The sequence below is a fragment of the Trichomycterus rosablanca genome, chromosome 1 (genome assembly GCF_030014385.1).
Source record: "Trichomycterus rosablanca isolate fTriRos1 chromosome 1, fTriRos1.hap1, whole genome shotgun sequence".
Lineage (NCBI taxonomy): Eukaryota > Metazoa > Chordata > Actinopteri > Siluriformes > Trichomycteridae > Trichomycterus > Trichomycterus rosablanca.
Window position 1 is genome coordinate 67,887,316 of NC_085988.1, and position 15,187 is coordinate 67,902,502.

The 15,187-nt window shown below is 36.3% G+C and overlaps 1 protein-coding gene across 1 annotated transcript; it reads left to right on the top strand.

Annotated features, from left to right (window-relative positions):
• Nucleotides 1–1,207: 1,207 nt before the first annotated feature.
• On the top strand, nucleotides 1,208–14,332 carry th2 (tyrosine hydroxylase 2). Its single transcript, XM_062995580.1, has 12 exons — nucleotides 1,208–1,453; nucleotides 2,978–3,152; nucleotides 4,744–4,832; nucleotides 6,225–6,292; nucleotides 9,248–9,298; nucleotides 9,401–9,546; nucleotides 10,208–10,343; nucleotides 10,426–10,495; nucleotides 11,210–11,266; nucleotides 11,543–11,638; nucleotides 12,512–12,645; nucleotides 13,198–14,332. Exons 1-12 carry the CDS (start codon nucleotides 1,208–1,210, stop codon nucleotides 13,394–13,396), a joined length of 1,467 nt encoding a protein of 488 aa, XP_062851650.1. The 3' UTR covers nucleotides 13,397–14,332.
• The last annotated feature ends 855 nt before the right edge of the window (nucleotides 14,333–15,187 follow it).

Here is a 15,187-nt window from a genome sequence, read left to right on the forward strand (position 1 = left end):
ATTTTAGTTATTGTTTAATGTCACAGTTTGTGTTTAGGAGCTACACTATAAAGTACTTTTCAAGAGCATATCTATATGCCTTTAGAGGTATTAAGAGCTCTGGTGAGATCTTTGCCAGTTGCCCTGTATGATTAGCTGGTACACTTAATTAGACTGTAACTTCTCAGTTATAATCATTCTCATGTCATTCGGTGCTTTTCTTTATGTAATAGTTTTTGTTTTTAGTTTTTCTTTTACTATTATTATTATTATTAGATTTTAGCATTGCTATGTAAAAGCATGACATACATCTTTGTGTTCCTGGGTAGGAGGATTCGATAGAAATGACAACAATTACGAAAACAATTGTGATGGAATATGTAGCTTGCATGTAATTTATATGAAGTATTTGATGTTAATTTGATGGTAATTGATGATGATGATGATTAATAATAATAATAATAATAATAATAATAATAATAATCATTCTACCTGAAAGGCAGAAGGGGGAACTACTACCAATAATAATAACAATGAGAACAACAAAAATATTAACATGAAACATTAACATACAAATAATAATAATAAATATTGGTGGTGGTGTCAGGCTAATATTAATCATTTTATTAATAGCAAAATTAAGGTAAATTAAGAATGCTTCTTAGTTTACTTTTGAATGGAAAATGATACAGACATACTGCCCTTTAAAAGTGCTCATAAACAGAAACAAAAATGTTCAGCCAAAATAGTTATATAGTTAGGTATACTATTAGTTTAGGTTAAAGTTATTCTGATCCATTACAATAATATAAGATCGCCTTTTAATGTAAGGGAAATTCTGAATTTTGCTTAAAAATGGCAGCGTTGATTTCAGCACCCTGGAGAGTATTTCACTTCCCCCATCTCGCACCACATCTCCCATTTCCCAATCTAGTGCTATTGGGAAAAAATCTCATCTGTAGGTGGTTTTATAAGCACTTTGTTTCTTTGGTCCCTTCAAAAGCAGCCACTGAGGGGTGACGCGGTGATGTCCATATCCAGCCAGGTCTGAGCATCACATTTACGTAAAGAAGCTTCGGAGTGCTCATATATAAACTGCTTGATCTGTAAGAGGACCGGGACAGCAACCAGTCAGCTAATCCCACAACACTGGCAGGTGAAATAAGGCTTAATTAAATAGCTGGTCTGAGCAGAGGATATTGTGTTGAAGTTTTTAAGGAGAGGTGTAATGAAGACAGAGAGCGTGGTACAGAGTCCGCCATTCAGCGGTAGAAAGCAGAGTCTGATTGAGGATGCCCGCAGAGACAGAGAGAGGGAAGGGGACAGAGACAGCCTGGTTTCATCCCCTGGTCCCTCACACGGCGGAGACAGTTTAGTCTTTGAAGAGAAAAGCGGCAAAGTTATTTTGCACCTGCTGCTTGTTTTAAAATCTGAGAAGAATGCGGGGTTCTTCAAAGCTGCCAAAGTCTTCGAGGTAGGTCAATTCATTTAAAGGTTTTTATTTTATATATATTTTTGTACAATAGTGTACAATATTGTTACAACTAGGAATAAACAAACTAAAAACAGAATGCCTTAATTTTACATTCAAAGATTTGTGGTTTATCCCTCAAATACCACTATTTTTAATACGAAGAAAACTTTTTTGTTCTCAAACTCATTACTTTCATCACTAGTATTATTTTATTTTATTATTTTATTAACAAGTATTATTTTAGATTACTTATGAAAAAAAAATCATTACTTTCATTGCTTTCACATCTTATTTCTGAACAATTGCGTAATCTTAGGGGCGAATTGATATATTTCTTTTGCTATTGAATTTATTAAATCTGCTTTCATAAAATATGCATCTTTTTAGGCAGTTAATTATATTCTAAAAGTATGTGAGTTGCATGTACATTATAAGGACTCCATTTTCCCAGGTTCAGTTTAAAAATTTGTGTACTTAATAAAAAACAATTTGTGCTGTTTTAAGAATATTTTTGGATGTAAAACACAGTGGATTGTTGTAATTTAATAAAGCACAAATATAGTAAACCACCATTAAATACAATTGGTTCATGATTTCAATTTTTGTAACTCTGCACAATCTGATCCTGGTTTAAACATAATCCTACACTGTTCAAGTAAGCAAACTAGGATAACGTCAGGTCACGATATTTCATACAAAGTACTGAGCTTTAACGTGTTTTTGACCTAAGTGTGCGTGTGTGTGTGTGTGTGTGTGTGTGTGAGAGAGAGAGAGAGAGAGAGAGAGAGAGAGAGAGAGAGAGAGAGAGAATGTGTGTGTCTGCCCTGTCTTTCCCGCCTTTCGCCCAATAAATCAGACCCACCGCGACCCTGACTAGGATAAATCGTAAAGCGATGGTAAAACAAATATGAATGAATTAATTAATTAATGAAACATAAGTAAAAAATAAAGTTGCTGTCCACTGATAACAATACTCAATTAATTACTCACTCCACCTAATTATTGAATGTTATTTACACAGGCATACAATAAATGAACTAATATAAGTAAGTGTTCATATACTTTTAATATATTTATTTTCAATTTTCGCTATATTTTAGTAAGGGTCGCGGTGCCACTCTAAAACAATAGACCAATCAATCACAAGACATAACATCCAAAGTCAGATTAAAGCAGTTATTTATATGGAGAAACTACTGTATATGCACACATTTCATTGTTTTGTACACTTTACCTGTACATGTATTTGGAAATAAATAAGAATGTTTAATAGCCATAATTAAAGTGATAATTATAAATGTGGGTTTATAAAAATCTAATTTAATACCAAAATTATTAATTAATTTATTTAAATATGTAAGTCTATTATATGCAAATTTATTAAATCATTCCACACTGTGATCAACAATGCTCCAAGACGTTTTGGACATTTTGAACAAATTTCAGACTTTGTTTTTTAGTTAAAAGTGAATGCATTTGCAGAATTTCTAAATTGTCTGAATTTTTTTTTTACTGTAATATAAGAACTTTGGGGTGAAGCTGGTGCACGTGGAGAGTCGGACAGGTGGGAGTTATAAGAGAAGTTCAGATGAGCTGGAGATCTGTGTGCAGTGTGAGCTGCACTGCTCTGATACAGACACCTTCATCAACGCACTCAAACGAGTTACAGACGATGTGTGTCTAATCAAGGACGAGCGGGGTAAGTATAAACCCAAATAATCGTACCTGCGTAATATAAACAGACCCACACTTCTACAATATCACCAGTAACTATAACATGTAACTCCCCCAACTCGCATAGGCGTCGTTCCCTCTCTCAAACACGACCAGCTGTGTTTGTGTGCATGCCAGGCCAGTTTTATGTTTGGATTATTGAATCATTATTTGAAGACCTCATAAATGGAGTCATATAGTCAGCAACAATACTGAAATATGCTGCTATTCAAATAATGCTTAGTTGGTAATAGGGTACCCAATGTTTGCAAAGAAAATACTAGAAATTCTCTAGGTGACATTTTTACAATCTTTTACTGTCCAGTTTAAGTGGACGTGTTTTTAGTGTAGACTTAGATTAGTGTTTTTGTTCAACATACTCTGTGATGGCTTTATGCCAACTATGGTCTCAAAGAGATGATTAGTTGAGGTACAGTAGCCGTTCTGTTTGCTTAAACCAATCTAAAAACGTTCCCCTGACCACTGTCAGCAAAAAGGCATTATCACACAGAACTGCAGCTTACTGGATATTTTTTCTACTTCAATTCATTTTGTGTAAACTATGGAAACAGTTTCTGACAACCAGTGTGCCATAGTAATTGTCATTTACATTTTCCCCATTCTGATGTCTAATGAGAAATTAGTTGAAACTTTTAGCTTTTAGCTGTGTGTGAAATTCTATGTACTGTGCTGCTGCCCCATTGCAGGTTAAATAAATCGTTCAATAAGCAGACCTTCTTATTATACTGATACAAAAAAAGTTATTAAAGTTTACCCATCTGGAAAAAGTAACAAAGATATTGCTAAGGCTCTGGGACTCCAGTAAACCACAGCAAGAGTCACTATCCACAAATGAAAAAAAACATGGAACATTTGTGAACTTTCTCAGGAGTGACCGACTTACCAAAATTTTACAAGAACACATCAATGACCCATCCAGGAGGTCACAAAAACCTAGATGAACATCTGAAGAACTAGAGACCTTATCTGCCTCAGTCAATGTCAATGTACACGATTTTGGGATAATATCCTGTAGACTGATGAGTCAAAGGTGGTATTTAATACATCATAACAACATCATACTAATACTGCAACATGGTGGTGGTAGTGTGAAAGTCTGTGGCTGCTTTGCAGGATCTGGACAACCATGAATTCTGATTAAAAATAACCTGATGGAGAATGTTCACCCATCAGTTCAAAATGTAAAGCTCAAGCAAAGCTGAGTTATGCAGCAGGACAATAATCCAAAACACACAAGCAAGTCCACCTCTTGCTTTGGCAAGACCTTAAATTGACAGTTTATGCTAAAAGCCAAATTAAAACAATTCTGCAAATTAGACTGCTCCAAAATCCAGAAGACTCATTGCAAGTTATAGTAAACATTTGATTGCAGCTGTTACCGCCAAGGGTGGCACAACTAGTGCCACATGGTGTTAAAAGGGGGTGAATACTTTTTAACAGCACTGCATTTGGCAGCAGCACAGTACATCATATCCATGAAGTGTATATTTTCTTTAAGAACTGTGTATAGGCGAATACATGGCCAATAGTTTTTTTTGTCTGTTTGTTTGTTTCAGTTACCTGGTTTCCTCGAAAGATCGGTGATCTGGACAAATGCAATCATGTGATCACAAAGTATGACCCTGACCTAGATCAAGATCACCCTGTAAGTAACCTAATACGTGTACTGGATTATGCATTACTGGTCCAAAGTCACTACTTTAAGTGAACTGTACACTGGCGGACTTAGGGGAAAAATAATAAAAATTAAATAAAAGTGTACACGAACGCCCCCTTGTGAAGACTTTGTGCTTTTTAGAGCAAGAAAACTCAATTATTTGTCCTAAATTTAATAAAGGGTCCACTTTCAACAGAAAAGGTGCTGTAATAAAGTTTAGTCTAATGCTGTCCCTACTCAGCAGTGTCCAAAAGGGTGCAGTTTTCAGTACAGAATGCTGTATATGGTTCAGATGAGAAAACATGATAAAGTGCCCAGTTAGGTGCCCCTCTAGTGGATAAAATGTGATGCAGTGCGGTGAACGGTGCCCACACATGCATGAAAATGTTGGAAAGTTTCCTAATGGATACCCCATCCAGTGGAGAAACTGTGTTATGATGGCCTCACAATAGAATAAACTTGACGTTTTCTACAGGTGCCTTTTTGATGAAGAAAACTCGTGAAGTGTCTTTCCAGGTGAGAAAACATGACAAGGTGCTTTTGTAATGCAGAAAGAGAAAAAAAATAAAAGAAAAAAAAATGCAGTGCCATACAGTCTTCCTTACAATGTGCCCTCTATGGGTGTCGCTAAAAACTTTAAGATTTTAGTCTTACCATCTTAAGTAACTGGAAGGGTATAAGAAATCATAAAGTTTACATTTTAAGTATTTAGCAGACGCCTTTATCCAAAGCGACTTACAATTGAGACAGTACACATCGCAAGCAATTAAGGGTTAAGGGCCTTGCTCAAAGGCCCAACAGTGGCAACCTGGCTGATGCGGGGCTTGAACCAGCAACCTTCTGATTACTAGTCCTGTACCTTAACCACTTTGCTACCACTACCAGTTGCCCTATCTGTTTATGATGTGGAGAAAAAAATAATTTGTTACCAAACTCAAGGTATTCCACTCATCATATGCTCTTCCATCCAGCAATGTCAGTTTTTTTTATCTGACTACTCTCCTTAAAACATATTCTATAATCCCAGTGACGCAAAAACCTGGCATTTTAACAGGGATGTTTGTGTTACTAAATTTAGGACAAACTATTGAATGTTCTTGCTCTAGAGGACGAATAAATACTTTAAAGGTTTATTGTTCTCTGTGTAATTTGGATTACCCAATAACATAATTATATTTTTAATCAAGAACTAACACTATTTTATCATACATGGTGCATCATAGCTTTTTGTGCACTGGTGAGGGCACCATGTCATGCAGTAGTGGCCCTTTTTATTTTTTAACAGCTGCCCTTTAAACAGCCACCTGAGTCTGCCACTGGAACACAGTAACCACTTGACCCAATAATGCTTGTAGTAATCCACATTTTTTTTAAATCCAGGGCTTTAGTGACCCAGAATACAGAAAACGAAGAGCATTTTTCTCTCAAGTGGCTTTCAACTACAAGCAGTAAGAAAGATAATGCTTTTTTTCTATTTAAATGTTTTTTTTTCTATTAAAATGTTTTTTTTCTATCTAAATCTGCCACATTTAAAAGCTAAATTCAGTGTTTAAAGAAGTCAAGCCTTTCAGATCTTTTGTTACTAAATATTTGTCACATTAAATGACCTCAGATTATTAAACAAAACATCATAATTTAGCAACACCTAAGTACCCCCAAACATGTAAAAACACATCAAAACTACAATGCTGTTTCTTTTTAGTAATTTTTTTATATATTTTCTTCATGCATTTTCTCCCCTTTTTCTCCCTTTTTAGTGCGTCCAATTGCCCGATTGCATCATGCTTCCTCTCCACCAATGCCGATCCCTGCTCTGATTGAGGAGAACGAAGCTAACCCATGCCCCCTTCGACACGTGGGCAGCATGCCATATGCATCTTATTACCTGCACTTTGACGAGTGCAGTGCAGCTCAGCGTTGTGTAAGGAGAGACACACACCCTGAGAGCACTCTTTTCTCATCTCTGTGCAGGCGCCATCAATCAGCCAGCAGAGGTCGTAATTGCACCAGTCATGAGAGAGAGACCCCATCCGGCTTAGTCCCACCCATATCTGAACAATCCCACATTGTTCATGTGGCTGCTCAGCCTTAGCCGGCAGGCAGAGCTGAGATTTGATACAATGTATTCGAGATCCCAGCTCTGGTTCCAGCGTGTGTTTTTATCGCTGCGCCACCTGAGCGGCCTCTTTTTAATAATTTAAATGTAGACTTGCTTTTGTGGTTTGGATCATAGTCATGCTGCATAATCTAGTGTTTCATTTGGGACTTATTGAATACGTTTGTGAAGAACTTTAGGAGAAATTTTAACAAGAAGGCCGCCTCTGGGTGAATTCACCACTATTCATGTCCATTTGAAGATAATGGTGAAGCTAGTGTAATCCTAGAGGCAATGCAACACGTTTTTTCCCTGAATGTTCACAGATTTCTTTTCAAATTAAGGCGACTTCTTGACTTTTAGGAAAAATTTACAATGTTAGCTGGAATTAAACCTAGTCTGTGTTCAATTAGCAAAATTGGCTTACCAATGAAATAAGTAAAAAAGAAAGCAAGGTTTTCACTGTTTTCAATAATTTACAAAATATGTGGCCTATGTGTGATGTTTTTTTAATGTTCTGAAATAATTCAGTATGAGGCACTCAGAAGGGAACCAATTACAGCGCTGTATCTTTATTCTACTCTACATGCATGAATGAATTCACACTTTTAATTCCACAATATTGAAGATTAATTTTAATATAATCTGCTTTGATTGTATTGAACTGCAGCTATTTATTCACTGGTTGATAAACAGATACAGTGGGGTCAAAAAGTATTTAGTCAGCCACTGATTGTGCAAGTTCTTCTACTTAGAAAGATGAGAGAGGTCTGTAATTTTCATCATAGGTACACTTCAACTATAAGAGACAAAATGAGAATCCAGGAAATCACATTGTAGGATTTTTAAAGAATTTATTCGTAAATTATGGTGGAAAATAAGTATTTGGTCAATAACAAACAAGCAAGATTTCTGGCTCTCACAGACTTGTAACTTCTTCTTTCAGAAGCTCTTCTGTCCTCCACTCGTTACCTGTATTAATGGCACCTGTTTGACCTCGTTATCTGTATAAAAGACACCTGTCCACAGCCTCAAACAGTCAGACTCCAAACTCAACCATGGCCAAGACCAAAGAGCTGTCGAAGGACACCAGGAAGAAAATTGTAGACCTGCACCAGGCTGGGAAGAGTGAATCTACAATAGGCAAGCAGGTTGGTGTGAATAAATCAACTGTGGGAGCAATTGTAAGAAAATGGAAGACATACAAGACCATTGATAATCTCCCTTGGGGTCAAGATCTCATCCCGTGGGGTCAAAATGATCATGAGAACGGTGAGCAAAAATCCCAGAACTACACGGAGGGACCTGATGAATGACCTGCAGAGAGCTGGGACCAAAGTAACAAAGGCTACCATCAGTATACACACTACGCCGAGAGGGACTCAAATCCTGCAGTGCCAGGCGTGTCCCCCTGCTTAAGCCAGTACATGTCCAGGCCCATCTGAAGTTTGCCAGAGAGCATATGGATGATCCAGAAGAGGATTGAGAGAATATCATGTGGTCAGATGAAACCAAAATGGAACTTCAACTCATCGTGTTTGGAGGAAGAAGAAAAACCCAAGAACACCATACCTACTGTGAAGCATGGGGGTGGAAACATCATGCTTTGGGGCTGTTTTTCTGCAAAGGGGACAGGACGACTGATCCGTGTTAAGGGAAGAATGAACGGGACCATGTATCGTGAGATTTTAAGCCAAAACCTCCTTCCATCAGTGAGAGCATTGAAGATGGAACGTGGCTGGGTCTTCCAGCATGACAATGATCCCAAACACACCGCTCGGGCAATGAAGGAGTGGCTCCGTAAAAAGCATTTCAAGGTCCTGGAGTGGCCTAGCCAGTCTCCAGACCCAACCCCATAGAAAATTTGTGGAGTCCGTGTTGCCCAGCGACAGCCCCAAAACATCACTGCTCTAGAGGAGATCTGCATGGAGGAATGGGCCAAAATACCAGTTACAGTGTGTGCAAACCAGGTGAAGACTTACAGGAAACGTTTGACCTCTGTCATTGCCAACAAAGGTTATGTTACAAAGTATTGAGTTGAACTTTTGTTATTGACCAAATACTTATTTTCCACTGTAATTTACAAATAAATTCTTTAAAAATCCTACAATGTGATTTCCTGGATTTCCTCATTTTGTCTCTCATAGTTGAAGTGTACCTATGATGAAAATGACAGACCTCTCTCATCTTTCTAAGTAGGAGAACCTGCACAATCAGTGGCTGACTAAATACTTTTTGGCCCCACTGTACATGGATGGATGAGAATGAATGAATGGATTGACAGATTGACTGATTGATTATCTTGCAGGGGTGACCCATTACCACATATTGAGTACACACCAGAAGAGATTGCCACTTGGTGGGTTTCCTTTACTGATTTTCCAGTTATTAAGGACTATTTCATGTTCATCATGGAACTTGGTGTGTACATGCTAACTTGTCATGTTTAATGCTGTGGCAGGAAGGAGGTGTACACAACTCTGACCTCCATCTACCCCACTCATGCATGCAGACAGTTTCAGGAAGGTATGGGGCAGCTGGAGAAAGAGTGTGGCTATGGGGAGGACAGAATCCCTCAGCTTAAAGATGTGTCCACCTTCCTGAAAGGTAAAATCCTCCAGTCACATGATGTAGAAGTCAGTGACATTAATCATCAAGTAATTTAGTCAGTTATTACCCTTACATACCATTTATGCTGCACATTCTTACACTTAAGTCCTGAATAGGGTCCCAGCAAAGGTTTAATTTCACTCCTGATTATTAAATCTTGCAATAGGCTGTATTAACAAATTTAACCAATGCTATTAAACACTCCAAATTTCATTATTTCTAAAGCCAACGAATGTTAGGACACTTTGTGAAATGCAATAAAACAATGACACAACATTTTTAAACATTTAGTTTACTGAGAAAAGTACTAAACATTGCTTTTAATATTTTGTCTGACCAGCTTGATTGAATTTTGTTAATATAGACAAATTCTGAATTTGATACCTCTAGTAAGCTCAGCTAAATAATGGTTAAAGACTGATGATTATTGAAGATTTATTGCCTTGTGTTCCACAAATTTACTGTAAGAACATGTTCTCCTTCATTAAGGTGCTACATTCCAACCTTCAGCAAGACAATGCCAGGCCACATTCTGCATTTACTACAACCACATGGCTTTGTAGACACAGACTGTGTGTGCATGATTATTTGAACCAGTGCAGAAAATAATCATTAACTTTCATTTGTAAATGTTTGATGTTATGCTTGTTTTTTTTAGAGAAAACTGGATTTCAGCTGCGTCCAGTGGTGGGGCTGCTTTCTGCACGGGATTTCCTGGCAAGCCTGGCATTTAGAGTGTTCCAGTGCACCCAGTACATCCGCCATTCTTCGTCACCCACGCACTCTCCTGAGCCGTACGTCCTCTAACACTAAATAGTACACAGCCATACTTTAACTGAACTCATCTGGACATATCTGACTAATTGTATTTAATAGAGACTGCTGTCATGAACTGCTTGGACATATCCCAATGCTCATGGATAAGGACTTTGCAGAATTTTCACAGGTATGCTTGGTTCAGTGTACTTTTGTCTGTGCCTAACAATGGATTTTTTATTGTTCTGCAAGAGAACTTGGGAACTCTCTGAATGAATTTATTGAATGCATGAATGGATTATTTTATTTGGGAAGTCTCTGACTCTTATCAGCTTTCCATTTTATAGTTGCTCTCCAAGATCTTATATTGTTCAATTCAGTTTGATTTTCATTTTAACACACTGTAGTAATTCCTGTTAATAATTTAATTGTATTCTCAGTTGTGGTACCAGCCTGGTCAGATCTAACAGCAACTCCTATAGCACAAAGTTGATCAGTAGTATCATGTTAAAGGAGTCGTTGGAATAGCAATAGATAGTTAAAATAGATAGATTAGATGATAATGAGGGGGGATAGGGTAAATATAATTTTCAACATGTAAATTGTAAAGACTTAACTAGGAAAATAAAATGATGCATTTAACTAAAAAACTATAAACCTACTTTTGTCATAATAAGCACTTATATATTTTTTTTAATCTTGCAAATCTTCCACAATTTGTCTGCTGTAGTGTGTTTATAGTTTTCATTTAGCAGGTTAAAACCAAATAAAACGATTGTTAAGATCCATGGCAATTAATTCGATTTTTGTACGTGTACAATAGAAAAATTATTACTTATAATGATTACTCTCCAACATGGTTACGTTTGGTCAGGCACATTTATATTTGTGTTTCTTTTTGTAGGAGATTGGTTTAGCCTCTCTGGGAGCATCTGATGAGGATATTGAGAAGCTATCCACAGTAAGAAGCTTAAGCTGTAAATTATAAGCAACACATGTACAGTCATCATTATGTCTTCACTTTATTTAGCTTTCACTGACCTCTAGTGATTTATTTGGTGAATAACAACCGGTACTCTAATAAAATTTTGGCATGGAAGGTGCACAAATGTTTAATAATGCTAAAAAACATTTTGTCAGCTGACCTAAATTGAAACTTACTGAGAAGTAATTTTAGAATAATACGTGTAACTTAATCTGCATACCTGACCTTAATTTCTATATTTTTTATTTACAGCTGTACTGGTTCACTGTTGAGTTTGGGCTCTGTAAAGAGAATGGGGAGGTGAAGGCGTATGGTGCAGGCCTCCTGTCCTCCTATGGGGAACTTATGGTAAGAAAAACTACAATTAGATTACAATCCAATAGCATGACTTCTACTATTTGAATTGGACCAACACGTTCGGCATATAATTCAAATGTAAAATAATAATTACAAAATATGTAATGTAAAACATAATTGTATTTAGAAATAAATGAATAATTTACAACATAATTGTAAACTGCATTAGTTCAGTTCGCAGTAAAGCAATTTTATATTGTAATGGCATAATATTATTTTAAATGTATAGTGAAATGACAGAAAATAAATAAGCTGAAGTTATATTTTAAAATAATGATGTATTTTTTATATATATAATATGTGGCCGAACGTAAGTGTACACCTGACCATGCACTTAACTGACCCTCTCCCCCACCCCTTTTTTGAAATTGTCTTTTGGGAATGAACACCTGTTTACAAAAATAAACATTTGTGAGGTATGGCAGTGTTAATGACAAGGCCTGATTTGCAATTGATGTTCCTGTTCATACTAAAGGTGGTGATTAGAGTTCCTCCACACCAAATTCATCAAAACATGTTTTTATGCACTCCACTTTGTGCACAGTGGCACAGGCATGCTGGAACAGGGTTTTTTCCAAACTGTCGCCACAATTAAAAAACTTATAACTGGTTAACAATGGGTGTGGCTGAAAAACCTGAACTAAATAAATAGGAGGTCATTTTGACCACATAGTGTATATGGTTCACTTAAATTAAAACACTTAAATAATCACATAACTTATGCAAATCATTTTACCTTTATGTTATGAATTTTAATTCCAGGTGCATAGCATCTGTGGTAAATATATAATCTTGGCTAAGTCTGTCACCTATTTAAGGTAGTTTTGAAAGCAAGCTACTAAGATATATATATTTTTTTTACAGTATTCATTGTCCAATGAACCAGAATACAAGCCATTCATCCCTGCAGAGACAGCAGTACAGCCATACCAGGACCAGACTTTCCAGCCTGTGTATTTTGTGTCCCAGAGCTTTGAGGATGCTAAGGACAAGATGAGGTAAATGCCATATTCTTTTTTACATTTGCAAAATGTTAATACACTCATGGAAATGTAAGCATTAACATTTATATTTTCCTATTACTGGGGTGTTACCCTCAAAGATACATTTTTACATGAGATGGTACAGAAAATGTACCTTAAATTCATTCATGAAAAACAGTGATAGTGGGCAGAGCTTTGGGCTTTCAGTCAAAAGGTTGTGGGTATGAATCCTGCCCCTGCCATGCAGCCATTGTTGGGCCCTCTTGGCTCCAGGGGCACCATATAATAGCTGACCCTGCGCTCTGACCCCAGTCTCCAAACAAGCTGAGATATGCGGAAATTATTTTTTATTGTACTGTATCTGTTTATATGTATATATGGCAAATAAAGGCTTTTTTTTTTTCAAGTTACAAGATTAAACCTTATTATTTACTTTTCCATGTACAAAAAAATTAAAGTTTTAAATGATGTACTAACCAAAAAGTTAATTACCCATACTCCCTTTCCTGAAAGAGTGGGTATTTCCTTAAATATGACTGATTGTTTATGTTGTCGTTGATTCTGCAGGCAATATTCGTCCACCATCCAGAAGCCCTTCTCCATCAGATATGACCCGTACACCTGTAGTATGGAAGTTCTGGACAATCTGTGCAAAATCCAGAATGTTCTGGGCCAAATGAGAGAAGATCTGAAGATTGTACAAAGTGCTTTAGAAAAATTGGACCAAAGCTGGGCATTAAAGCCTCATTTACAATTAAATAAATGAGCCACAGAAAATAGACATATACACATTGTACCTACACGCACTATGTAAATGTTTAGTAAAATTACTGACTGGAGCTTGTGTTGCTGTAAATACACTGCAGCCCCCTCGCTGGACCAACACTAACCAAAAAGTGGGGTAGGGGGTCATTGTTAGGAGAGCCATGAGACAGGTCTTAACAAGCACAGCAGTGTTGCAAAGGTTTACTAGCACAGTGTACTTTGTATTGTTTGTAGGATGTGTAGGTGACTCACTAAACTGTTTTTACGTATTTTCTGTGTATTACTGTTAATACTTTAATATTGGTCATTTTCTGGCCACAGCACACACAGTATTTTCAGTTAGGATTCTATTTTCAACCCAACAGTCACAAACACAAACAAAAAAAGGATAATCGACGATTTGTGTTGTACCACCTTTGGCCACAATGATTGCAACTAAAATCTTTTTATAATGTGTATTTTAGGCATGAACAGCTTGTGCCACAGTTTCTTTAATACATTTAGATCAGTACTTTACTAGGCCACTCCAACCTTTTGTCAGACTTAGACTTGCTTTTATGCTATGGCTCATTGACCTTAGCTGAGGCTAAGACTTCAGTTCTTTTAAACATTTAGTTGTTCTGGAATCATTTTGAGAGGGTTTTTTGCTGAGCCCTTAGAAACATTTTACCAGACCGACCAGTCCTGGAAAGATTCACCACTGTAATGAGTTTCTTTATTTGAGGGCTAGAAGTGGCTTTACAGTTCTTCCCAGGCTAATATATTTCAAGTACTTTTTTCCACTTAGCTACTCTGGAATTTTCTCAGACCATGGCGTTCCTGTGGTAATAGTATAAGATACTAAGATGCAAATACTTTTTTCACAATAGTGAATTTACTTTAATGGGAAAAGTATGAATTTGAACTTAAATGTGCACATGCCTGTGCAAATAACTGATACATGTATATGTAATTAAGCTTTATTTTGACATTGAAAATAAAATCCATCATGTAATATTTTTGCTTTTTAAACTTTCTTTAGTAGAATTTATAATTGTGTAAAATTTATATTTATATTTTTGTTTATGTGCTTTAGAATTTTTAGGTGAATATTATGTGCACATGCTGTAACAATAGATCAATCCTGATACTTTGGACTTTTAAAGTAATTATACAAATAACACTTAAAGCCTAAATTGTGGATTCAAAGCTCACCCTGCTATAAACTGCTAATTGAAATCCAATGTCTGGAAGGGTAAATTCATGTATATACACATTGGCTTAACCTTCATGTGTTCCTGAAAAAAAAAAAAAAATTATGACCTTCAAAAAGTACTTTCCATGTTTTGTTTTTTTGCCATTTCGTTTGACCTGATGAAAACCAAATAAAATGACTGAGGTCGTAGAATAAAACTGTTGTAAACGTGAATAAATCCAAATATTATTAAAACCATTCCAAACATATCAAGGTTGGGGGCATGGAGCCTATCACTGGAACACAAGGCACAGGGTCAGAATACACCCTGAACAGTAAACCTATCCATAACAGAACAAAACACATACACACACACACACACAATATGATATTAAATTTTTTTTGTTAAGACTGAGTCACTGAGTTGCTAATTCAATGATGATGTTATTTTTATTGTGGTACACTATCCTGGAACATTCCATTTACTTCTGTAAATGATGTTTGACCACTGTTCCTTTGTACTAATGCATTTCGTCCATGTTTAACCAATGTTTTCCCATAAAATAATATACAAAACCTGTTTCTAAAAAAGTTGAGATGTTTTTTAAAATGCATAAA

Bases quoted from the DNA above. Each gene is read 5' to 3' on its own strand.
- th2 (XM_062995580.1), top strand. From the start codon at position 1,208: ATGAAGACAGAGAGCGTGGTACAGAGTCCGCCATTCAGCGGTAGAAAG. The intron at 9,299-9,400 runs GTGGGTTTCCTT...ATGCTGTGGCAG, and splicing joins CCAGAAGAGATTGCCACTTG to GAAGGAGGTGTACACAACTC. The intron at 10,344-10,425 runs GTACGTCCTCTA...TGTATTTAATAG, and splicing joins CCCACGCACTCTCCTGAGCC to AGACTGCTGTCATGAACTGC.